This window comes from Bos taurus, chromosome 19 (genome assembly GCF_002263795.3).
Source record: "Bos taurus isolate L1 Dominette 01449 registration number 42190680 breed Hereford chromosome 19, ARS-UCD2.0, whole genome shotgun sequence".
NCBI lineage: Eukaryota > Metazoa > Chordata > Mammalia > Artiodactyla > Bovidae > Bos > Bos taurus.
This window is the reverse complement of record NC_037346.1, coordinates 62,574,745-62,600,661: the sequence shown is the minus strand read 5'-3', so window position 1 is coordinate 62,600,661 and position 25,917 is coordinate 62,574,745. Positions and strand designations below refer to the sequence as shown.

General features: G+C 44.4%; 1 protein-coding gene across 9 annotated transcripts in view; it reads left to right on the top strand.

Moving 5' to 3' along the window:
- The window catches only part of CEP112 (centrosomal protein 112), a 320,619-nt gene continuing 294,702 nt past the window's right edge, over window positions 1–25,917 (top strand). For 7 of the 9 annotated variants that reach the window (XM_059878651.1, XM_059878649.1, XM_059878647.1 and 4 more), the window contains exons 1-5: window positions 1–105; window positions 9,512–9,625; window positions 12,254–12,444; window positions 14,340–14,512; window positions 16,065–16,118. In XM_059878651.1, the coding sequence (XP_059734634.1) occupies window positions 9,520–9,625; window positions 12,254–12,444; window positions 14,340–14,512; window positions 16,065–16,118 (524 nt within the window). In that variant the 5' untranslated portion in view covers window positions 1–105; window positions 9,512–9,519. The remainder of the gene's footprint in view (window positions 106–9,511; window positions 9,626–12,253; window positions 12,445–14,339; window positions 14,513–16,064; window positions 16,119–25,917) is intronic. The other 2 variants (XM_024981122.2, XM_059878648.1) reach the window with 1 other exon arrangement.

Here is a 25,917-nt window from a genome sequence, read left to right as displayed (position 1 = left end):
GCGGACCCCGCCCGGGCCTGCACCGCGGGCGGCGACCTCGACGCCCGCAAGGGTTTGAAACCGTTTTGTGGCGGCGGCGGCGGCGGCCGGTCGGAAAGCTTGCACGTAGGGGCGCCAGTTCTGGTTTTCTCGAATCCCTTCCCGGGCCCCCACGCGCGGGTTCTCGGTGGAATTTTGTGCGGGAAGGGGTCGCCCCGGGCCGGCCGCCGTCCAGGCCCCTGGCGCGCGCCGCTGCGGCGTCGGGGCGCGGCGGCCGCGGCTCCGCGTGCGGAGAGGGGTCCGGGCGGTGCGGGCCGGGGCTTCTGACAAAGTTGGGGGCAGGCGGGGCGGGTCAGCACGCGGGGCCCCGGCTCCCGACGGGACGGCGCCTGTGAGCAGACGTCGGCGCGCGGCCGCGGGGTCTGGGCCGGGTCGCCCCCCTCTCCCGGGGTCCCCGCGCGCCCCCCGCTTTGACCTCCCTCCCTTCTGCCCAGGTCCTCTCCGGGCGGGAGCACTCCCTCCGCATCCGGGCGGGGGTCCTGGGCGCTCTGGGGGCTCCCCGGGACGATTGCGGACCCTGCGCGCGGCCTGCCGGCTGATCGTCGTAGAGAAGCCGGACGCGGGGACTCCAGCCGCCCCGTGGGGGTCAGGGTGCGGCGGGGGGCGGTCCCTAGCTCCCTGGCCGCCGGCCCCGGCGTCCCTGGTCTCCGAGGCGATGCCCACAGGTCGTGGGAACCGCGGTCAGTGCCTGGTAACTATCCAAACACCCGGAGGTGCGAGCTGGTGAAACAGGCACCTGTAAACGGGTTTCGGGTTTTGTTTAATGACCCGCCATCCACTTCAAGAACGATTTGATTGAGCAGAATTGATTTTAGCCGACTTGGAGGAGTGTGTTTATTTCGCATGCCCCGGGGCGTGACCTGTGTGAGCGGTGTCTCTCTTTGGGGGTGTGGCCGCGTTTCCCCAGGACCTAGAATGTGTGCGGCTTCCTCGTGCTTTTCTAGGACCGCTGAGCACCCTCAGAACCACATCTTAGCCCATTTCCTAGCTGTCAGCAGAGACACAGGTATAAAAAAAGACCATGAGCTAAATATATTAGAGCTATAAGCAAGAATCATCCAGTTTATTTCTTTTTATGTGATGGGTAAACACATTCTAAGTATTTTAAATCTAACTCAAAGACATAGCTTTACTTATTTTTTAAATTCTAATAATTTAAATCTGCAATTCTAATAAGCCATACATAATAAAACTTTTTGATTAGCTGGGATTAACTAGATGTAACCTACCTGTAAGAGGTAATTCCTTAAAGGTTTGAAGCAAGAATTCTTTGATGATTTGAACCAATAACTTAATTTTGTTTTCATTTTGTGGAGAATAAGGGATAAGAAAAAGCTGGGTTTTAGCATTGACCAAGTATCACTGATTCTTCATTGTGCTTTTTAAAAAGGTATTTATTTGGCTGCACTGGGTCTTGGTTGCTGCATGCGGGATCTTTAGTTGAGGCATGTGGGATCTAGTTCCGGCTAGGAATGGAACCTGGGCCTCCTGCATTGGGGCCTCAGCATCTTAGCCACTGGACCACCAGGGAAGTCCCTCTTTACTGTGCTTTTTAAAAAATGTACACTCCAGCATTGCATGTTAGTATAGCGATTTGATTGCCGGTCTACTCCAGCATTGCATGTTAGTATAGCGATTTGATTGCCGGTCTACTCCAGCATTGCATGTTAGTATAGCGATTTGATTGCCGGTCTACTTTCCAAAATACTTCTTGGAGGTATTGCTGATTTATATTTGAATGGCCAACAGATATAATGAATCTGAGAGCTGATGGTTTCAGAGTTTGAATCTGAGCTTTATGCTTAATTTCATGACTAAGTGAGTCTTTTTACTGTTGAGTTTTCATTTCCTCTAACACTGAACTTTAACATCTCCTGCCTATGTCAAAGGATTGAACGAGAATTCGTGATTATAAGGAATCTTTGTTTTAGCGGTAGCTAAAGACCCTGATGCTGGGAAAGATTGAAGGCGGGAGGAGAAGGGGACGCCAGAGGATGAGATGGTTGGATGTTGCATCACCGACTCAATGGACGTGAGTTTGGGTAAAATCTGGGAGTTAGTGATGGACAGGGAGGCCTGGCGTGCTGCAGTCCATGGGGTTACAAAGAGTCTGACACAACTGAGCAACTGAACTGAACTGATGGACCCTCCCAGGCATATGTTTGAGTATGTGGGCAGGATGAACTGTTTAAGCCTGGAAGTACACTTCAGGTCAGAGCTGTGCTTAAGGCTCTGGGTTTCTGTGTTTCCATTTGTTTGTTTATCCATTTGATTAATTGCTTTTCAGCTTAATGATAGTAATATAACATCTGGCAGTGGTATCTTGTTACCAGCTTTCTGTTGATACTTTCTGTTACTGATGGAGTTATGTAAATTATGCAGCTAATTATTGTAGGAATGTAAACAAAACCAACCAGAAACTAACCAATCATTGTTTTTATTTAGTCACTAAGTTGGGTCCGACTCTCTGCAACCGCATGGACTGTGGCCCACAAGGCTCCTCTGTCCATGCGATTTCCCAGGCAGAAATACTGGAGTGGGTTGCCATTTCCTCCTCCAGGGGATCTTCCCGACCCAGGGATTGAACTGTGTCTCCTTGTGTCTCCTGCGTTGACAGTAGAGTTCTTCACCACTGCACCACCTGGGAAGCCCTAACTAATCATTAAACGTGATTAAATAGAACAAAATTTATGTTAACCAAGCCTTGAATTCAAAAATATGTTTCTTTTACTGTAATGCAGAAGGTACCATGACCAGTTTTGGTTAACAGAGTTAAGGGCAATAGTATTTCTATTCTAGAAGAACCATTTGGTACTTGGAACAACAACAACAAAAAAAACCGCCACAGACATACCTTGTTTTATGGCACTTTGCTTTATTCCGCTTCACAGACACTGTGTTTTTAACAAATGGAAGGTTTGTGGCAGCCCTGCCTGGAGCAAGTCCACCACTTGCCAATACCATCTGCTCACGTCGTGTCTCTGGGTCACAGTTTGGTAATTCCCAGAACATTTGAAATCCTCCCCAAAATGATTACAAGTGATGGATAGTGGTTTTTTTGGTTTTGTTTTTTAGCAATAAAGTATTTTTAAAATTAAGGTATGTACTTTTTTAGCATAATGCTGTTGAACACGCAATAGACGACAGCATAGTGTAAACATACCTTTCATATGAGGGAGCGTCCCTGGTGACTCAGATGGTAAAGTATCCACCTGCCGTGCAGGAGACCTGGGGTCCATCCGTGGGTCAGGAAGATCCCCTGAAGAAGGGAATGGCAGCCTACTCCAGGTTTCATGCCTGAAGAATCCCGTAGCCATTCCAGTCCTTCTTTTATGCACTGGGAAAGCCCCGTGTTCGGGCGACTCGCCTCGCTGTGGCGTGTGCCTCGTTGCTGTGGTCTGGAACTGAGCCTGCGGTGCCTTTGAGGTCTGCCTGTGTTTGTCCCGTGGAAGTGGGATGTTCATTTCTTCAGCTTCTGTCACATGCCATGTGGTGTACTGGGCACCTACTGAGATGCGTCAGACACGGTCCCTGCCTTCCAGGAGCATCTCACAGATGGTGGGAGACGTGTGAACAGTGTGCAGTTGTGTGAAGAAAGAGTAAAAGCACGATAAACGCTGCCCCACAGCTGTGAGCGTGCACACTCGGATGGAGCGAAGAGTCTGGGCCACGCGGGGCAAGTCTCAGATGGGCGCTTGAGCTGCACTTGCTGACTCCAGGCAGGGGGACAGCCAGTGTGGAGGAGGAGTGATCCTCTGGAGAGCAAGCCTGAGCGAGTGCGGACCGGCAGGGAGTGCTCGTGGCGTAAGGGCATCTGGGGAGTGGTTACTGAGGCAGAGTGCGTGTACATGTGTGTGTGTAGAGAGAGTGGTCATCCGTGGGGTGGTAGTGAGGCAGAGTGCGTGTGTGTGTGTAGAGAGAGTGGTCATCCATGGGGCGGTTAGTGAGGCAGAGAGTGTGTGTGTGTGTGTGTGTGTGTGTGTGTGTGTGTGTGTATAGGAGTGGTCATCCGTGGGGTGGTTGGTTAGGCTGTGTGTGTGTGTGTGGGTGTGTGTCTGTGTGTGGGTGTGTGTCTGTGGGTGTGTGTGGAGTGATCATCCGTGGGTTGGTTGGCTGTGTGTGTGTGTGTGTCTGCCTGTCACTGTGTGTGTGTGTGAGTCTGTGTGTTTCTGTGTGTGTGTGTCTGTGTGTGTGTCTGTGTTAGGCTGTGGGGTGGTTGGTTAGGCCCTGTGTGTGTGTGTGTGTGTGTGTGTGTGTGGAGTGGTCATCCGTGGGTTGGTTGGCTGTGTGTGTGTGTCTGTGTGTGTGTGTCTGTCTCTGTGTTTCTGTATGTGTCTGGGTGTCTGTGTGTGTGTGTGTCTGTGTATGTGTGTGTGTCTGTGTGTGTGTGTCTGTCTCTGTGTCTGTCTCTGTGTGTGCCTCTGTGTGTGTGTCTGTGTGTGTGTGTGTCTGTCTGTGTGTGTGTTTCTGTGTGTCTGTGTGTATGTCGATTTGTGTGTCTGTGCCTGTGTCTGTCTGTGTCTGTGTATGTCTTTGTGTGTGTGTGTGTCTGTGCCTGTGTCGATTTGTGTGTCTGTGCCTGTGTGTCTGTCTGTCTGTGTCTGTGTATGTCTTTGTGTGTGTGTGTGTCTGTGTGTCTCTGTGTGTGTGTCAGCATGTGTGTCTGTGTGTGTATCTGTGTTTGTGCATCTGTGTGAGTGTGTCTGTGTGTGTGTTTCTGTGTGTGTGTCTGTGTCTGTCTGTGTGTGTCAGTCTGTGTGTATGTCTGTCTCTGTGTGTGTGTGTCTGCCTCTGTGTGTGCCTCTGTGTGTGTGTCTGTGTGTGTCTGTGTGTGTGTGTATGTGTGTGTGTCTCTGTGTGTGTGTCTGTGTGTGCATGTCTGTGTGTATGTCGGTTTGTGTGTCTGTGCCTGTGTGTGTGTCTGTGTGTATGGGTGTCTGTGTGTGTCTCTTTGTGTGTCTGTGTGTGTGTGTCTGTGTGTGTGTATCTGTGTGTGTCTGTGTGTGTCTTTGTGTGTGTGTCTTGTGTCTGTGTCTGTGTCTCTGTGTGTGTCTGTGTGTGTCTTTGTTTTGTGTGTGTCTTGTGTCTGTGTCTCTGTGTGTGTCTGTGTGTGTGTCAGTGTCTGTGTGTGTCTCTGTGTGTGTGTCTGTGTATTTGCCTGTCTGTGTCTGTCTGCGTGTGTGTGTGTCTGCCTGTCTGTGTCTGTCTGTGTGTGTGTGTGTCTGCCTGTTTGCCTGCCTGCCTGTCTGTGGAGGGACGGGCTCGGAAGGCACCGCACTGGGCCTCCGGACTGGGTCTGGGCTCAGCGGTCGCCCGCGCCCTGGAGGCTGGGGGTGAGGGACTGAGGGGGAAGCGGGAGGGCGTCCTCGGGACGCGGCAGTGAGCGGGGCACAGGCGGGTTTGGAGGTGTTTCTGGGTGTTTGTTCTTTGTCGGGTCCTGGGAGGAAGTCGAGGCCACACAGCGAGGAGGTCGTCGGCAGGGGAGGGAGAGGACGGTGGGCGACAGTCAGGGCGCCGCGCAGACGCGCAGCCGGCGCGCATCTCGAAGATGAGGGAGCCTCTGCCCGTCGCCCCGACTCTTCGGCTGACGCGGGAGCCGGGCCCTGGAGTGGAAAGTGAGGCGAGGCCGCAGCGGCCTGGTCCGGCTTCCGCGCTGCCCCGGAGCAGGAATGCTGAGGGACCCCCAGCGAGCCTCGGTCACGGGGGCAGGGCGGCTGGGGGCCCGAGGGGCGCCTCACGAGGGGATTTGGGGTGCGGCTGGAAGAGCCGCAGGTGGGAGCCGCGTGCTGGTCGACCTCCGGCCGGCCCGGCTGCGTGCGGAGCCCCTGTGCGGAGGGGCCGACCCTGCCGTGGAGGCGGCCACGGGAGGGGGGCGGAGAGGCACAGCAGGGCTGTTCTCCAAACGTGTCATTTGCAGATTTGAATAAATGTCGTTTGAACAAATGACAAATGGGGACCGAGTAGCACATAGAGACAGTACCCAGGCATTTCAGAACTTAGAGGAACATGTGGACCCTTGAGTAGATTTTAACTTGAAGAGTCTTGTCAAAACCTATGTTTCTGATTTTGGGGGTTCACCCCTTTATAATCAGTGCTTTTCCTGTTGATTAGGAAGAAACCCAAGGACCAGTATTTTAAATTTTTTGATGGGAGGACTGTGTGGATCACAATAAACCGTGGGAAATTCTGAAAGAGATGAGAATACGAGACCACCTGACTTGCCTCTTGAGAAATCTGTGTGCAGGTCAGGAAGCAACAGTTAGAACTGGACATGGAACAACAGACTGGTTCCAAATAGGAAAAGGAGTACGTCAAGGCTGTATATTATCACCCTGCTTATTTAACTTACATGGAGAGTACATCATGAGAAACGCTGGACTGGAAGAAACACAAGCTGGAATCAAGATTGCCGGGAGAAATATCAAGAACGTCAGATATGCAGATGACACCACCCTTATGTGAAGAGGAACTAAAAAGCCTCTTGATGAAGGTGAAAGAGGAGAGTGAAAAAGTTGGCTTAAAGCTCAACATTCAGAAAACGAAGATCATGGCATCCGGTTCCATCACCTCATGGCAAATAGATGGGGAAAGTGTCAGACTTTACTTTTTTTGGGCTCCAAAATCACTACAGATGGTGACTGCAGCCATGAAATTAAAAGACGCTTACTCCTTGGAAGGAAAGCTTTGTCCAACCTATATAAGCATCTTGAAAAGCGGAGACATTACTTTGCCAACAAAGGTCCGTCTAGTCAAGGTTATGGTTTTTCCAGTGGTCATGTATGAATGTGAGAGTTGGACTGTGAAGAAAGCTGAGCACCGAAGAATTGATGCTTTTGAACTGTGGTGTTGGAGAAGACTCTAGAGAGTCCCTTGGACTGCAAGGAGATCCAACCAGTCCATTCTGAAGGAGATCAGCCCTGGGATTTCTTTGGAAGGAATGATGCTGAAGCTGAAACTCCAGTACTTTGGCCACCTCATGCGAAGAGTTGACTCATTGGAAAAGACTCTGATGCTGGGAGGGACTGGGGGCGGGAGGAGAGGGGGATGACAGAGGATGAGACGGCTGGATGGCATCACTGACTCGATGGACGTGAGTCTGAGTGAACTCCGGGAGTTGGTGATGGACATGGAGGCCTGGTGTGCTGCGATTCATGGGGTCGCAAAGAGTCAGACATGACTGAGCAACTGAACTGAACTGAACTGAAACATTGTACATTTATGGACATTAAAAATCACTTTTTCGGTATACAGTTTGATTAATTTTTACACATACATAGAATAGGTTCTTATAACCTGCACACATAGCATGTAGAACAGTTCCAGGACCTGTGTGATTTCCTCACCCCGCCCCATCCTGTTGCTAACCCAGTGAGTGAGCCTGTGTGCCTGTACCTTTTCTTTGTGCCTGGAGTTTCTGCATGGTCATACAGTATGTGGCCTTTTGAGAACGGCTTCTCTGACTTAGGCTGATGCACTTGCAGTTCGCCCATGTTGTCGGGTGTATCGGCACTTCTTTCCTTGCTTTTCATTGTGTGGATGAACCATAGTTGGTTTATCCGTTTCCAAGGGGAGGGATACTTAGTTGGATTCCAGTGTTTGGAATTGGTTACAGAAGAAAAAAAAAGTGGTTACAGAAGAAAAAAGCTGTTATAAACAGTACATTCAGGTTTCCGTGTGAATATAGATTTCATTTCATTTAGATAAATGCCTAAGACTAGGATTTTTGAGTCCTATGCTAAGTGTGTGCTTAACTGACTAAGAAATGTCTGTTTTCCAGAGTGGTTGCATCATTTTGTATTCCTACCAGCCATGTGTGAATCTTCCTGTTGTTCCGTTCCTGTTGTTCTGTTGTTGTTCTGGTCCTGTTTTTCTGTTGTTCTGTTGTTGTTCTGTTCCTGTTGTTCTGTGCCCTTAGTGGTTTGGTATCGTTTGCATTTCTAAGTTTAGCTGTCCTCATAGGTGGGTAGTGATGTCTCAACGTGGTTCTCATTAGCATCTGTCTACTGATTAGAGATGTAAAGCATCTTCTTCACCTGCTTACGTGTCAGCTGTACCTCTTCTTTTGTAAAGGAACTAATTTTTTTGCTGATTACTTTTATTGGGTTGCTTGTTTACTTGTGCTTTAGTTTTAAAAGTTCTTTATGTATTCTTGATATAGGTCCTTTCTGAGATATATGCAGTGTTTCTTCCCAGTCTGTAACTTATCTTTTCAGCTCCTGGCAGAGTTCTTTGCAGAACAGAAGTTTTTTTTTATTTTTATAAAGTCCAATATATCAATTTTTTCTTTTATGGGTAGTGCTTTTAATGTTGTATCTGAGAAATCCTTGACTAACTTCAAGTCATGAAGATTTTTTTCCTATGTTTTCTTGTTTTACATTTTACACTTAGGTCTATGATTTATTTTGAGTTAATTTTCAGTTCAGTCACTCAGTCATGTCCAACTCTTTGTTACCCCATAGACTGCAGCACGCCAGGCCTCCCTGTTCATCACCAACTCCTGGAGTTTATTCAAACTCATGTCCATTGAGTTGGTGATGCCATCCAACCATCTCATCCTCTGTCGTCCCCTTCTCCCCCCACCCTCAATCTTTCCCAGCATCAAGGTCTTTTCTAATGAGTCAGTTCTTTGTATCAGGTGGCCAAAGTATTGGAGTTTCAGCTTCAGCATCAGTCCTTCCAATGAATATTCAGGACTGATTTCCTTTAGGATGGACTGGTTGAATCTCCTTGCAGTCCAAGGGACTCTTAAGAGCCTTCTTCAACACCACAGTTCAAAAAGCCTCAGTTCTTCGGTGCTCAGCTTTCTTTATAGTCCAACACTCACATCTATACATGACTACTGGAAAAACCATAGCTTTGACTAGATGGACTTTTGTTGGCAAAATAATGTCTCTGCTTTTTAATAAGCTGTCTAGGTTTGTAGTCAACGGCACCCTACTCCAGTACTCTTGCCTGGAAAATCCCATGGATGGAGGAGCCTGGGAAGCTGCAGTCCATGGGGTCGCTGAGGGTTGGACACAACTGAGCGACTTCCCTTTCACTTTTCACTGTCATGCATTGGAGAAGGAAATGGCACCCCACTCCAGTGTTCTTGCCTGGAGGATCCCAGGGACGGGGGAGCCTGGGGGGCTGCCGTCTCTGGGGTCGCACAGAGTCGGACACGACTGAAGCGACTCAGCAGCAGCAGGTTTGTAGTGTTTATAGTGTTTCTTAAAATCAGGTAAAGTGAGTCTTCCAAACTTACTCTTCTTTTTCAGAATTATGTCTGCTATTCTAATTCCTTTAACTTTCCATGTAAATTTTCGAGTCAGCTTGTGTATATCTGTAAGGAATACTGCTGGGAATTGTAGTGGAACTGCATTATATCTGTAGATCAATTTGGGGGTGTTCAATATAATGAATTTTATTTGATCTCTTCCAACAGGTATATAGTCTTCAGCATACAGACTTTTTACTTTTAAATATTTTACAGGCTGAATTATGGAAATGGGAAGGGAAGAAGAAAAATGGGAGAAGCTGGATGCAGAATTTGATCACTTTGTGGTAGATATGAAGCCTTTCGTTCTAAAATTGCCCCATAGGTCAGGTAAGATTATGTTTGAAAATTAGGTTCTTAGCATTAATTTTTTTCTTCGTATTATTTAGCCAAACCAGTGAACTTCCAATATGGAAAGAAAACTGAATTTGTTTAATAACAATTTTCATCTTATAAAGGATTGTTTACTCTGAGCTGTTCGAGGGAACATGGAAATTCAGCGATGATGATGTCCTATTAAACCATGGCAAGGTCTTAAGATGTTACCCGTCCGTGACAGAAGCTTAAAGTGCATGAATCTTTCAAGTTAGCTGAATGGTTTTTTGCTGAGACGTTTTCCTCCTCCCATGGAAATGGTTCCTTTCAGGAGCTTACTGTCCACCTGTCTCTGACCCTTTTGTTTATTAAAGCAGAAAGTAGTGTTCATCTTCCCTGCTTATTGGTTGACTGAATAAAATCACGTGTGAATGAGTTCTTGTTGCTGTCTTGTTTGCAGTTCCTAACCTGTTGCCTTTGAGAGGTTTTGTCTCAAGTCAGAGATTTTCAGATAATGTAAGGTTTATTAGAGAGCAGTCAAGGAGACTGTGAGGAGCTTGAAAGCTTCTCTAAGTGACGGCAGCCGTAAGGCTGGCTGTAAAAGTAAATGTGTTTTTGGAGCTTTTGAGTGGAGGGTTAGGAGTGGAGACAAGAAACTGGTGTTTACCCGAGTTTTGTCCAGGTTCCCTCTAGCTCTGAGATACCTAGTGAACTTTACATTCAAACAGAGGAGCCAAGTCCGTGTAGACCTTCACCCCAGGGAAGGGGCTGCAGTGTTTGAGTCCCACGTCCTGTGTCATCCTCCGTGCAGGCCGGCCTGCAGCCCGCCGAGCCCAGGGGTTTGGCTCGGTCTTCCCTTCTCGGTCTTCCTCTGCCTCTTCTCTTGCTTTTTTGGATGGTAACCTCTTTTTTCTTTCTCTGCTGTTCTTAAAATGAGTATTTCCTATCCCCTGGCTCATTCACAGTTAGTTGAATTAGTATTTAATGGTATTTCTACCTGGTGTTCTCTTCTGATATTCACTGTATTATTTCCTTCTTGAGTTAGACCTGCTGATTAGGATAAATGTATATTAAAATCTCTCATTATAAATGTACTTCAAGTCAAACTGTGTTCATATTCCATCTTTTAAAAAGGGATTTGGGGCATCTAGAATGGGATTAATTGTGGTCTTTGGTTTGTGACTCATTGTGGATATTGGTACATCCCTGGTGCTTTTTATGCCATTAATTCGTAATGAAAGCTCAGAAACTCACATCCCTGTCAAGACCTGACCATTCATCCAACTTCAATCTCATTGTAGCTAAATTCTACTTCGTTTCGCCCCATTATTTTAAGTAATGAATTTCTTCATTAGCCAAATGGTTGTACTAAGCTCTGTTCATTTGAATATTATATGTTAATAGATTTCAGTTTGCTCCAGGACATATAGAAATGCACAGTTTGAAAAGCCGTTTAAGTTGATCAGTTTTACTTGCTGTTTTCTTTTTGCACAAAGTGCACCTGAAATTGGGGCTTCCCTGGTAGCTTGGCTGGTAAAGAATCAACCTGCAGCGCAGGAGACCCCGTTTCAGTTCCAGGGTCAAGAAGATCCGCTGGAGAAGGGAAAGGCTACCCACTCCAGTATTCGGGGTTGCAGAGTCGTACATGACTGAGCCACTTTCACTTTCACACCCAGTGTTTCGAGAAGTGTTTTGTGATTATATAATTTTCAAAACTAAAAATACAAAGTTCTTTAGAGACTACTCTTATACCTGGAGTGATAAATCCAGCATGAGCAAAGTGGTAAATCAATCCCAGGGATTTTTGTAGGTAAAACAATAAGCGAATATGACCTTTAGAGACTAAGAGATTAAAGCAGATTTATGATTTGTGTTAGATATATAATCCTTAAATTGAGTTAGACAGCAAGATTAATGTTGAAATAGACTTGGTGAGCCCTGAAAACAATTCTGTGTCATGGTGAGATGAGGCAGTCAATAGGCCATTTTATGTGGATTAAACTGTGGTACATTTTTAAGGTAGTTTTTAAAAGGATAATTATTTTTCAAAATTGTATGTAAATACAGTAACCCTCAAATATTTTTAGAGAGGTTAAAAGAAAACCCTGAATAAATCATCCACAAATCCCTGAAAATCATCAGCTTTAATAAATGAAACATTTGTGATTCAATTAGAGATTGAGTTTAAAATGCTTAAGTTTGCATTTTCTCTCTCGTGGTTTTAAAATTACAGAAAGATTTTTCATCACAACTAAAATTATTTTAGAGATGATTTTACGGCAACATTTTTGTCTCAGAGATTTATCTGATGGTAATCCTGGGACTCTAATCGACTGATAAAGGCCAACTAGACCAGGGGAGGCGGACTGCAGCCCCTTTCCACATCCCGCCTGCAGCCTTTTCTGTGAAGATTGATTAGAAAACAGCCGTGACCCCCGGTGGATGTGTGGTGCAGGGGATTTCTTGCAAACTTGAGAGTTGTGTGGAAGATCACCTGGGCCTGCAAAACTGAAATGTTCGCTGTCTGGTGTTTTCAGAAAAGATCTGCTAGCCCCTGCAATGGACGAGAGCAGATGTTTTATGGGTCTGTAAGGGAATGTGTTTCCTGAGAAATGCAGCCTAACAGCCCCTGTGTGTGTCTAGAACGGCAGCGGTGTGCACTCTGGATCAGAAAGCTGTGTGAGCCTTCAGGCACCGGCACCGGCATCCCGGGCAGGAAGAACCGCAACTTGTACGCCAAGCTCCTGCTGCACATGCTCCGGCGCGGGGTGCTCGAGGGCCCGTTCACGCAGCGCCCGGAGCCAGGGACCCTCAGAGCCCTGCCTTCCTACATGGTAGGTGTGTGCGCGCCAAGCGCCTTACTGCCCATGCCCAGGCGGGGGCGCCCCAGGGCCCTGCCTCCCTACATGGTAGGTGTGTGTGCCAAGCGCCTTACTGTCCATGCCCAGGCGGGGGCGCCCGAGGGCCCGGTCACACAGGACCCTAGGGTCATTTGTTAAGTCACAAGTCCTAGATAGGTGTTAGCTAAAACAATTTTTTTGCTCCCTGATTCAGTTTTTTCCACCTTGAATGGAAATTAGAGATTGGGCTCTAAGGGGACTACACTTAATTGATTTAGTCACCACAGTATTCTGCACTATTTCTTTAAAAATTAAAATTAATTTTCAAGCCTTCATTTCCCACTAATTTTCACTGGATTACACTAATAATGTATAGATGTCAGTAAATTCTAGCTTCTGAAGCTTTCTGGATGTTAACATGAATTTGACCAAACTTCAGAATAGTGAATGTGAGGGAAGCCTGGTGTGCTGCAGTACATGGGGTCTCAAAGTCAGACACAGCTTAGCCACTGAACAGCGAATATGTTTTACTTAATGTATATGAGAGGTTGGATTGAATGACGTCTAATGTTTTTTATAATCTAATAAAGTGGCAATAATAAGTTAGAGTTTAGCAGTGACTTTCTGTACTTGATTTCATTATCGAAAGTCAGCTTTGTCCTTGTGCTTGGCTGAGTCTTCACTGTCTTGGGCCTCGTAACTGTGAAGTAGGTCTTGGTTTATGTGGTGTTTGGATACTTGAGAAATCTGTAGGTGTTGGTGGTCGCTGATAGATACATATTTATTAAAAAATAGAAAACCCTGCAAAACTTCTGTGTGGTATATTCTAAGATTTGACTCTATTTTATCAGTTAAACCAAAGTTCCGTCAAGAGGCATGCTGCACCCTAGATAGTAATCTCTGTTATTCGTGGCAGAGTGCCAGATGAGATTCTGCTTTATGTGTTAAACTATGGCCATGTGTTTCCTTAAGATCAGTAGTCTTTGGGGTTGTAGTTAGTTGACTTCATCATTGATTAAGCATTGAAGGGACTTCCTCAATTAAAAAGAAACAGCTGTGCTGGTTTGCCTTGGGATAGAGGGTCGTGTGTCACCCTTCCCTAGAAAATAGCCCCTGGAGAATTTTTTGAGTAGGATTGGGAGGATTACAGTTAATGCAAACTTTATATGCAGAGTTTTCTTCAGAAATCTGTCATGAAGCCTGTCTCCCATGAGGAGAAATAAATGGGCTGGTGTCTTTCTTCTTAATGACCGAAGATAGAACATTTTCTGAAATATAGTCAGATGTTGAAATACAAGTGTACTGTATCATGTTTTCCCATTCACACTCATAGTATGGGATCATAGGAAAGGGCTTTAGTTTATAAATAAAAATAATAACATAAAAGCCTAGAGACCTGTCTTGGATTTTTTGGCTAGGTCGTGGCATAGCCAGAACTAAATTCTAGGTCTTCAACTCTGTTATTACTAATGATGAAGAGGTTTCTAAATTTTTTCTGATTTTTACTGATTTTGGTTTCTCTGCCTACTGATTTGTGTGTGTGTGTGTGTGTGTGTGTGCATGCACACAGAGTAATGATCACAGCACAAAAATGACCTTTTCATTGTCTTTTCAGAAAGCTAATATTCGTTTTGTAATATAAATCATAAGTATCATATGTGTCTGCCATATAATTTTATGATTTATCAAATTTAAACATGCTATAACTAAAATGTGAGCCATTCATTTTTATGTATTTCAGTATTTCATTGAATGATGCATTTTTATATAATTAAACTTGAGTATTTGAAAGGTTGTTATCAAAGTTGAAACTTGATGGAAGTCTTAACTGATCATTTCATTATATAGTACATTTTGAAAGAATAATTTTTCTAATTTTTAAAAATCAGTCCATCTATTTTGATGAACCAAATCCAGCACCAGCGAAAGGGTCCGGCGCGGATGGATTGCCGGACTGGGTGGTGGGTGAGCTGGGGAGCAGCGAGCGCAGACTCAGCGAATCCCGGGAGCTGTCTTCTGGAGAAGACCACTCTTTGGTGCAGTCGCCGACCGCCGTCCACAGGTACGCCCGAGCCCGGGAGTCCACGCACGTTTCATCATTTGGCTTCTCTTTGGTACTGGTTAATACAGTCCATATTTCCTTTTTTTTTTTTAAATGGTAAATAGTTGGTTTAGTTTATGTTTTTGCTGAAGTTGAGGGCTATGAAGGAATGTCATGTAGGTAAAATGACAATGTTGCTTTTCCGTTGATTGTATATTGAAGATTATATTACATTTTTAAGTGATTTTTGAATATCTATTAAATATTTATTTCTCTTCCCATTGCTTGGGAAATGGTGACTGAAAGTCTGTAAGTAACATAGTTCTCTGTTTTCCTCTGGGACAAGCATGAACTGAGAATATTTCAGTGACTTCAACAAAATACAACATCTTCCATATCCATCTTGAAGCTTATGCTTGAATTTCTTTCCTCTCCCCTCACCAAACAATATTTGTTTGGATTTAATAGAATAATGAATGCAAACATAAACCCCATTAAAATGTGCTTTCTTACTAGATATAAGCTTAAATGCGATTTTTAGTACAAATAAAAGTGAATTTCTGAATTTTAAGTACACGATAAAACAATTATTGTTGTAGTATAGCTTTTGGCCTTTAGGAGGAATAGATTTAAACTGGACTTTAATCACATTCTGAGTTCTGCGTTTGGCGCTGTTCCCTGAGACGCTGGCGTACTGGATGGCGTCAGCTGACGTGTCGTGCTTCTGCTTCACTCCTCACCATTCCCGTAGTAATCTTAATTTTTGGAATTTGATTAGGTTAACAATGTAATCTTTCTTTTCTACTACTGTTTTTTTTTTGCTTTATTCCTTAAAGGGTACAGAAATCTCACTAGTAATTTGAAACATCTTCATGGTTGATGTAGTCTGGTTATGTTTTTCAGACCTCACATATTATGGTGGAAAAGAACAGATGAACGTAAAGCAAGAGATCCAGTCCCTGTGAAGTTTTTTTATTAGAAAGGGGAAATAAGTTAATATGGAGAGGCAGAACAGGAAGAGGCGATGTAACTAGGACACGTGTCAGAAGCATAAAAAGGAAGGAGCAGATGAGCCCATGGCAGATGCTTTCCTAGGAAGCCTAGGGTTCAGGACAGGAGGTGCACCTGTGGCCTCCAGGGAATCCAGGTGAATAGGACTTTTGTCTCTCAGAACAGAGGATCAACTTGGAGGAAATATGGTGATAATATTCTTCAAATATTACTCAGTAACTTTTCTGGGCGATGAAACCATAGTAAAATCTCTATGGTTTTAACAAGTAACATTTCTCTTTGTCGCTCACTTATAATAAAATAACATTTCAATGAAAAGTACTTGAGTTTGAGGCTTTCGTTATTGGTTATAAAATAAGTAATTAATGGAAACAGCAGACAGTCCTCCATTCGTACTCAGCCCTTCAGAGGAGCCTCACTGACAGCCCAGGTCTCTGTGGGGGCCTTGTTAGCGCACGCGTGCTCTGTGCGTCTCTGCTGCGCTCACAAGTGCAGAGGCGCTCCCCTGTCCTCGGGCTGGATCTGCAGCTTCACAGCTCAGGCACTGTGTTTCTGTTTGCAGGTTCCCCGTGCCCTGGGCAGGCACTGAGGGCACGTGCCCGAGTCTTAGTCTTTGGTGAGTGTGCGCAGGAGTCTGGGAGTGGGTGGTTAGGCCACACTTTATAAAATCCTGCTTTACTTAGGCCTTTTTGTATGTGAAGTATTTCTCATGGCACTTTAGATTCTGCTGTTTGTGTCCTGGCCTTTCCATATTATTAAAGACGCAGAGGCCTTCTGAAGCCTCTCTGCCAGGACTCCTGTTGAATTTCACCTGTGCAAAGCCTCTTTCAGACAGATATGTTGGGGCAGAGAGAATAGGCCACGAGGATATATTTTAAAAATTATTTAGAAAAACTTGAAGGAGGGATAAATTTTAGAAGTTAAGAGATGTATGGATATAGGCTAGAGATGCCTGTTTGTTTCCTAGCCTTCTTATTTCTGATGAAGTTGTAAAAGAAAATGAAGGAACTGGAAAAGACAACTGTCTTTCTAGTCAAGCGTTAGAATTTCACTAAGGCTAAGGCCAAATATGGAGAAGGCAATGGCACCCCTCTCCAGTACTCTTGCCTGGAAAATCCCATGGGCGGAGGAGCCCCGTAGGCTGCAGTCCATGGGGTCGCGAAGAGTTGGACACGACTGAGCGACTTCGCTTTCACTTTTCACTTCCATGCATTGGAGAAGGAATTGGCAACCCACTCTAGTGTTCTTGCCTGGAGAATCCTAGGGACGGGGGAGCCTGGTGGGCTGCCGTCTCTGGGGTTGCACAGAGTCGGACACGACTGAAGCGACTTAGCAGCAGCAGCAGCAGCAGCAAGGCCAAATAACAGTATCTTTCCTTACATGCTTTTAACTCAATCTGTTTACAATTTTTAATTTGCATGTATATTACTTAATAGATATTTGTAATTTTACATACATAAAGGCACTTAAAAATAAAACTAACTTTTACTTTACCTAAAGGCTGTACACTTTATTTAAGGCCAAATACATAATGTGTTTGATCAGCTCATAAGCAGTGGTAGAAGCTACTGATGGTCTGTCTTCATATTTCTTTTCTAGAGTTGATCCTTTGCTCTGAGTGGTCCTACTGTGCTAGTGAAAAAGTTAGAATCTGCTCATGTTGACCTAATACATCTCATCAGTTCTGCACGAAATTGTTTTAAAAAGTTTACGAGGCTTATAATGTGACACATGTATGTTTTTATAGTGAATAATTTATTGTTACTTAGAACTGAAGTTTAATGCTGCCTCATAAATTTTACAACCACTTCAACTTGTCCTTTGAAGAACCTCTTTAATCTTAAAAGATTTTCCCCCTTAGTGTTTCTTTTTTGATCACTTTATAAAATCCTGCTTTACTTAGGCCTTTTTGTATGTGAAGTATTTCTCATGGCACTTTAGATTCTGCTGTTTGTGTCCTGGCCTTTCCATACTATTAAAGACGCAGAGGCCTTCTGAAGCCTCTCTGCCAGGACTCCTGTTCAGTAGAGGTGGGCGTCTCCAAGCCTTTATTCTCCTGCAGCTCGAGTCGCGTGGCCGCGTCCTAGGCGCATTACACGTGTGGTGAGGTTTGGCGCCATCAGGCTGATTCTCATGCTTTTCTCCTCAAATACGCAGTGCACGCTAGTAACCTGAGCGTTTCACTTCAGTTTCAACGCATGACTAGTCCTGTCCTGGCTTTATCCTTTGCTTTCCTTTTTCATAGTTCTTGGTTTAAGATTATATTATTACCCTTAGTTTATTTTAGAAAAACCACTTTCCAAATTGCATTGCAATATTATTAGAGATCTTTTATTATATTTTTATATCAAATATCTGATTCTTTTATTGACAGTGAAATATCTGGGTTATATTTGAGTTTGGAGCATGATTTTACAAAATGTTACTAGTGGGACTGGACACTTGGATCTCTCCGCTGTACAGTCTGGGTAATTTCATTTAGCTGGACGGCTGTGAGCTACATCCATGTGAATTACTTCCTGGTCATCTTTCAGGCGCTTAGCACTGAGTGACGGTAAAGGCCCTCGGTGTCTGTGGACCTTCAGGCGGCCCCAGGATCCTGCTCTGGGTGGTGACAGCCTTGTACGGTCCCTTCTCCTTGAGTGTGGGCCGGACCTGTGAGTGGCGTCTCACCAGTAGAATATGGCTGAGGGGACGGGCTGAGGGGGTTCCTGGCGGTGTTGGAGACTGCCCTGCGTGCAGACCCGCTCTAGGGGCATGCTGTCTCCCTTGCTGCTGAGGAGCGGGCTGCCCTGAGTCTATGGCCCGAAGAAGGTGAAGCTACTGACAGCCGTGACCGCAGGCAAGGTGGGTTCCTCCGTCCAGGTGGGGACCCGGCCCTGGGCAGACCCCGAGCGCAGCCTCGTGCGGCCCTGCGCAGAGGGTCCGGCGTGGCCGCGCCCGCACTGCTGACCCACGGAAACTGGGAGGAGCCTGGGTGGTGTTCAGAGTGCTCTGTTGGTGGTAGTCAGTCATGCAGCAGGAGATGACTAATACTTTTTACCCTCATCTTAGAAGATTGTGCAGTCATACGTGGTGCATTCTTGTAAAAATCTCAGTGTAGGACTGTGAGGAGTAAAACGTGTTCTCGCTCCACTTCGCCGTGAGAGTAGCGGGCGTCAGTACTTGGTGTGAATCACCCCATGCACACGCGTGCCCACAGACGTGTAACTGAAGATTGTCAGCCTGCTCGTGCTGCGTGTAAGTTCTTTTGTCACTTAACTGTGTTTTAATCCTGTGTCACGTGACCTGTGTCATCTTTTTGAATACAGATGATAATCCGTAGTGTAGATTTGCTGTAACTAATCTGTCTCTGTTGCTGGTGATGCTTTGGTATTACAAAGTATGTCCTATTGACATCCTGGTACATGTATCATGATGAACCTGTGTGTACTTGGGCTGTTATTGACTCTGTGGCCAGGAACAGTGAAACATATAATGAGCTGTTGGTGGGATTAGTAGGTTCTACATCTTGTGCAGTGGTACAGAAAAATGCCTGGGCCAGCATGGAGCGATGTCTCAGGTGTGTGAAGTTCAAAAAAGTACGTAAAAGTGTGGTAAGCTTCCGTCTGTGTGTGCCTGTCTCTTAAAGGACATGTGGATGTGTCTGTGCACACGTGTGTGGAATATTTCTGGGTGCCGTGTGTGAAGCTGTTTTACGTTTAGGGAGTGGGGTAATCTGGTGTGAAAAGTTAAAAACTTTTTTTATACATGTGTCTGTTATTTTTAATAACCACACTTATTTTTTGATAGGGAGTGTCAAGTTGCTTTCCAAAATACTCTCTCATTAAAATACTCAGCCATACACACTATTTAGATTAGTGATGCACATTGATGAATCTAACCAGCATAGCAAATACACAGATTTAAACAGAAGGATGAAGTTTTCCCAATAGATAGTGTTTGTGGGTTACACTTATATTTCTAGTTTGTTAAAACAGGAAGCAAGTGAGGCAAGTTGTACATTTATGCAGCACCTACTGTACGCCAATACTATTCTAGAAATCTTTCGTAAGTTACCTGACTTTGTCCTCTAGAATCCTGTGAGGTTGACACCGTTGTCCTTTGTATTTATTGAGGAGGTTACTGCTTCAGTAAGGTCAATAGACTCCCCAGTGACGGATGCAGAATTGGAATCTAGGTCTTATGATTCCAGACCCTGTGTTCTTTCTGGTAGACCATGCAGGCACGAGTACTTTTTGCAGCAAATACAGAAACTTCACTTTAACCCTTTTTCCTGCCTTGCGCTTCGTTAGCAGTCTCGGGCGACTGTGCCTTTGCTCGTGGTCATTTCTGGGTTGAGTGAAACGAGGCAGTTTGCCTCTGTTCAGATACCACTTCTGACACTTGGCAACCACATGTCCTCAGGCACGTTCCTGCCTTTCTCCGAACCCGGTGTCACCCTTTGTGAGAGGGAGGTGGCAGTGCTGACCTCAGAGCAGCGAGGGTGGGGGAGCCCCGCCTGGCGCCTTTGACATGGCGCTCCCCACCTTTGAGGGTGCAGGGGTCCTTCACGTGGGCTTGCTTGTTAGCTTGGTTCTTCTGCTGCTGCTCTCATGATCTAATCTTCCCAGAAGTATTGTCTTAAATCCATTGGTCATTAATTATTTTCAATTTAAAAGTCGTTTTGTGTTCCTGAGAAAAGGAAATTAATGGCTGTGCAGAAGGGTTCTGATTGTAAGTGTGAATCCTGCACATTCTCAGAATAAAGAGAGGGAATAGTATTTTAGAAGAGGCTTTTGAGAGTTCCTTAGTGGTCCAGTGGTTAGGACTCATCATGCCAGGGCCTGGGTTCAAACCCTGGTCCAAGAATGAAAATCCCATAAGCCACGCAGCACAGCCAAAGAAATTAGAAATAAATAAAGTGAAAATAAAAGAAGCTTTGAAGCAATCTTTATTTGGACAACTCAGCAAGTCCCCTTTTCCAGAACAGAGGGAGCACAGTGTGGCTGGCCCTGGTTTTAAACATGTCCCCACACCAGGTGTTAGAAGCTGCCTGTGTAGGACCAGGCTTCAGTTCTTGTCATCTCCATGTATTTCTTGGTGTGCATTATTCCAAAGACAGACACAAAGACAGTAGGTTGTATTCTTATCCTACAGTTCTGTGGAAGATGTTTTGAAGCTTCTTTGTAATGGCTGGTAATTATTTTTATGAGTTTTCAACCAAGTATGATGTGGTCTGGTAGCTTATCACCAAAGTGATAAGATGGGGTGAAGAAAGATGAAAAAGAATGATTTAATGCCACATTATTTTTAACTTGAAACTTTGGTTAAAAGTTATGAGTTAGGAGAGAGCAGAGAGTAATGTCGAATAAACCCCAGCCTTTAAACGCTGCTTCGCATGGAAGAAAGACAGTTCTGGTCATTTTGGAGGACTTTGTTGTTGAAAAAGAAGGCATTTGTAGTTCAGATTTCTTTAGATGCCACTTTATAAAGAATCACGATCCAGAATGCTTACAAATTCTAGGAACGTGCAAGCAGAATTATTACTTCCCAGGTGGCGCTAGTGGTGAAGATGTAAGATGCCAGTGCAGGAGATGTAAGAGATGTGGGTTCGATTCTTAGGTCGGGAAGATCCCCTGGAGGAGGAAATGACAACCCACTCCAGTATTCTTGCCTGGAGAGTCCCGTGGACAGAGGAACATGGCGGGAGGGGGTGTGTATGGTCCATGGGGTAGCAAAGAGTAGGATATGACTGATGACTGCACACATGTATTACTTTTACCATATTAGATTTAGGTTGACTTTGTATAAATAAAACTTGTATCTTTTAATTCATGTCATGTCCTTTAAATAGCATATACATTCACACATTTAAGAAAGGACTTGGGGAATAATTATCCTGTTTTAAATGAGATTGCGTGCTAAGTCACTTCAGTCATGTCCAGGTCTTTGTGACCCCATGGACTGTAGCCCACCAGGCTTCTCTGTCCATGGGGTTCTTCAGGCAAGAATACTGGGGTGGGTTGCCATGCCCTCCTCAAATGGGGATAGAGGGCTAATTTCTGCATCTTGCTTTAATGAGATCTTTCCATGGGTTATTTCATGCCAGGTTTTAGTCTGGAATGAAGAATCTAATTATAGTCCTGCCCGTATGGAAAATATGATTTGCTTTACAATGATCCTCTTTAACATGTGGTTTTCCAGTAATGATTGTGGCGAAAAGCCGAGGCTCTGTGCCCTTTCCAAGTGCCTCCCAGGACAGCCAGCCCTTCGCTTGCGGCTGCAGTTTAAACACGTTGCCAGCAGATGGCGATCAAGTAACGAAAATGTGCTTGTGCTTCCAATTGAATATGTCGATCCATGTGAAAAAACATGTTCGCTTTAAAAATATTGAGTTAATTTTTAGTCTGTATATTCACACAACATAATAGACAGACTCTTCTTAATTTGTTCAGCACCATTTTTATATGTAAATGACACTGGCCTGTGAATGGCCCCTGCTTCTGAGTTGCTGGATGAATTTATGGGGGAGCTGATCATTCCCTTCCTTGGGCTTCTTTGTGTCCACTGGCTGGGGTGGTTAGGGTTACATATGGTACAGCATCCTTCAGTATTATTCACAGCACTGCGTTCCTTTTAGTTGAGAATCGCCCTGTTGATGAGGCAGAGATCTGTCTGCAGCAGTGCCTCACGCGTGTTCGTATCTGTGTGCATCATGGGTGTCCTGCCGCGGTGCGGTAGTGAGTCCTGGAGTGTGACGCGTCTGCGGCTGCTCCGGCCAGCGTAGCAGCCACCGTCCACACGTGGCTGGCAAGCACACGAAGGGTGGCCAGTGTATCCCCCAGGAATGGAATGTTCGGCTTTAATTAACTCAGAGAGCGTGTGGGGCTTGGAGGTCGAGACCTGGTTTTCCTGGCAGACGGGGAGCTGCTCTCTGGGGGGTGGTAAGGCGGGTAGGGAGGGGGCATTGGGGGTTGGCACCTCTCAGCCGCCTCCGCCCAGGGGAGACTGTTCTGGGCAGGTGTCTCCCCTCATTGGTGAGGATCACTTGTGGTCAGTGGTTGGTCTCAGTTGGTCAGCCTAAGGTTTCAGAGGAGCTTCCCCAAATGGTCTGTTTGGGAGAAAGAAAGATTGATCAATTCCCTTAATTTACTGAAAGAAGGATCAGCCTTTTTCATCCTTTTGTTTGGAGAGAACATTTAGTGTGGAGCAGATCTGACTGATTTGGTCTTTTTGCTAGAATGGACGTTTGTCAGCTGGACGTTTAACCTTGAGCTGTGGGAGTAAGACTGCCTCACCAAGGAGGAGCAGAACCTCTTTCTTAGGACCCTCAATCCAGCAGTGCGTTTCACACACTCGTGGGACCACTTAACTGTTCGCTAATTTTCAACAGTGATGTGCTAATTAAATATCCTTCTTAGGTATTTACCAAGACAAGGCCAAGCAGCAACAGTTTGTAGCTGAGATGCGGCTCTAAAGATAATGACCTGGCATTTCTTTTAGGCTTTTTAAATTTTTTTTCATTGAGTCAGGTTTTTGACAAATTTAGTCACTCCTTTTTTTAAACATTTTTGATGAGTGGGGCTTTGTAATAAGTATCTTTTTATTTCACAAGTTTCTTTTTGTGAGATCATAATATTGAACAGTTTACTTTTGATGTTCTTTTAAGCAGAAAAGGATGACAGTAAGCTTATACATGTATTGTGTAACAATTTAAAGGGAATTAAAATACTTTCTGGAATGTTGGTACTGTTAAACCAGAGATATATTAATAAACATGGATTTAAATGTGTTGACTTCTAAAGATGGTTTCTATTTTTAAGTTAAAAGTCAAATGTGTTATTCTAAAGTAGTAAATGGGAAAAATATGAAGTCTTAAAAAGTTTATGAATCTCTGGTCAGTTTTTAGTTTTGTCAGGCATATCACTTTTTAAAATATAGTTTTTCTTTTTATTCCTAATAAAGTTCCCTTTGAAATATTAAAATAAATATGTTGTGGATCCTTGTAAAGTATTTTCATTTCTTATTTTCAGTGTTATTTCATACTTTACTGTAGTATTAGTTGTTGCTAGTTATGTGTATGTTTCATTGATGTTAGCAATACGGTAAGAAGACTTCTGCAGGTGGTATACAACAGTATTAATTGCTACTTAGATGAATGCAAAGACACGAAACCTAAAGTTCTCATTTTAGTTTTCTGATTTATAATACAGTAGTCGTATTAGTCTTAAAGTGTTTTACAACTGTGAAACATAGCATGTGTGTAAAAACTATATGAAAATGCATTTAAAGACCATTATAAAATAAACATCCCTGTACGTTTGACCCGGCCGGGAAGCAGCACTTTGCCGCATCCCGGAAACCTTCTGCCGCCCTTTGCCTTGGTGCCTCTGCTTCCCATCTCCTGAAAGACCAGTGTCCTGCATTTTGTGTTAAGTATTTCTTTGCTTCTTTTTTAAACTGCATGTAAGTGAAACCCTACTGTATGTATTATTTTGAAGGTCGCTTCCTTCTCTTGTATTTTTCAGATTCATTCATGTTAATAAATACAGCTGTAGTTCATTCTTTGTTTTGTAGGAAACTTTTAAAGTCGGTGTATAACATGACATCAGGACTCACAGATCTGCAGTGTGACGCTTGATGCAGCTTTACGGAGTGGCTGCATCTGTGTGTCCTCTTCCAGGTCAAGACAGAGACCGTTGCCAGCGCTCCAGAAAGCGTGCTCTCTTTCCCAGTCATATATCATCCCCCCAGAGCTGTTCGCTGTTCTGCAGTATATGACCACAGATTAGTTTTCAGATCATACAGTGTTCTCACTTTTTTCTGGCTTCTTTTGCTTGACATTGTGTTGTGAGATTGGTCCATGTTGCTGCATTTAGCACTGGGTTATTTTACTTTAATACTGTGTGAATGCGTCACATTTCTATATCCATTTTGCCCGTTATTGGGTGTTTGGGAGTTTTTCCAGTTTTTGGCGGTTACGGATAACCCCGTGAGCATTCTTTCCTGCGTCTTCTGGTGCCCGTAAGCACACTGTATTTACCTGGAGGTGTAAGTGCGGCAGATACTGCCAGAGAGTTTCACACGATGTCTGTGCAGTTTACTCTGCCACCAGGAGGGTTTAAAAGTCTGTCTCACATCCTCACCAGTTCTTGGTTTGTCAGCTTCTCCAGCTTTAGCCTAAATTCTAGTATAGTGAGTGTGGGTTTTCATTTGCATCTTCCCTCATTACTGATGATATTGGGCTTTTCTGTGCTTGATATAATATTGATATTTTCTATGCTTGATAGCCATTTGGGTATCTTCTTTTGCGAAGCTCAATTTGTCTCTGTCCACCTTGTAATAAAAATGGTTCGTCAGTCTTTTCTCCATAGATTTGTCACAACTCTTTATGTATTCATCAACAAATTCTTGGATACACATACGGCAGGTATCTTCTCCCACTTTCATTGATTTGTTCTGTTGAAGAATATTCAATTATAATGTAAATTATTTTTAGTCAGTCATCTGGGATTGTTTGTGTTTTTTTGTGTGCTGTTTAAGATTTTTTGCCTTGCCTGTTCCAAGATCATGGGAACATTTGCCTTGTTACCTTCTAGAAGCTGCCTTATTTAACCCTTGGGATTGTGCTACTTATGGAGCTGGGTTTTATGTATAAAGTGAGGTAGGAGTCATCCCCCCACCCCTCCTGTGGATAGTTGATGGCCATTTGATCCATTAACAGTTAGAAAAGCTGTTCTTTCCCGACTGCTGGGGTTGACACCATTACTGTAAACCAGGAAGTCTTGCTTGTTTGGGTTTCTGGACCCCGTCCCCTCCCTTGGCCTCTTCGTCTGTCTGTGTACTGATGCTTCACCCCTTAGTTACTGCAGCTTGAGAATGAGTCTTGATTTTTCACAGAGGAGTGCATGTACTCCAGCTTTCCTCTTCTTTGAGACTTCCTTGGTTCTTTTTGGTCCTTTGTATACCCATATGAGTTTTAGAATTATCTTGCCAGTTTTTATAATGCCCATACACACGCCCCTGTTGAGATTTTAATTGAGAATGCATTGAGTCTGCAGATCAGTTTGGGAAGACTGTATCAGTAATTCATTCCTTTTTATTCCTGAATGGTGTTTCATTGATGAGTGTATCACATTTCTTTATCCATTCACTAGTTAATAGATATTTGGATTGTTAGCTTTTAACTATTCTGAAAAATGCTACTATGGACTTTCATATACATATTTTTGCTTGGACATTTGTTTTTCATTTCTTTTGTGTAGATATCTAGCAGTGAGTTGTGTGGTAAGTTTATTTTTAACTTTTTTAGGGAATCAAACCCTTTCCTAAAATGGCAGTGCCATACATTCCCATGAGCATTCCAGCTTCTTCACATTCTAAACTGTTGATATTGTCACTGTTTTAGATTTTCGTCATTTTAATGAGCATAT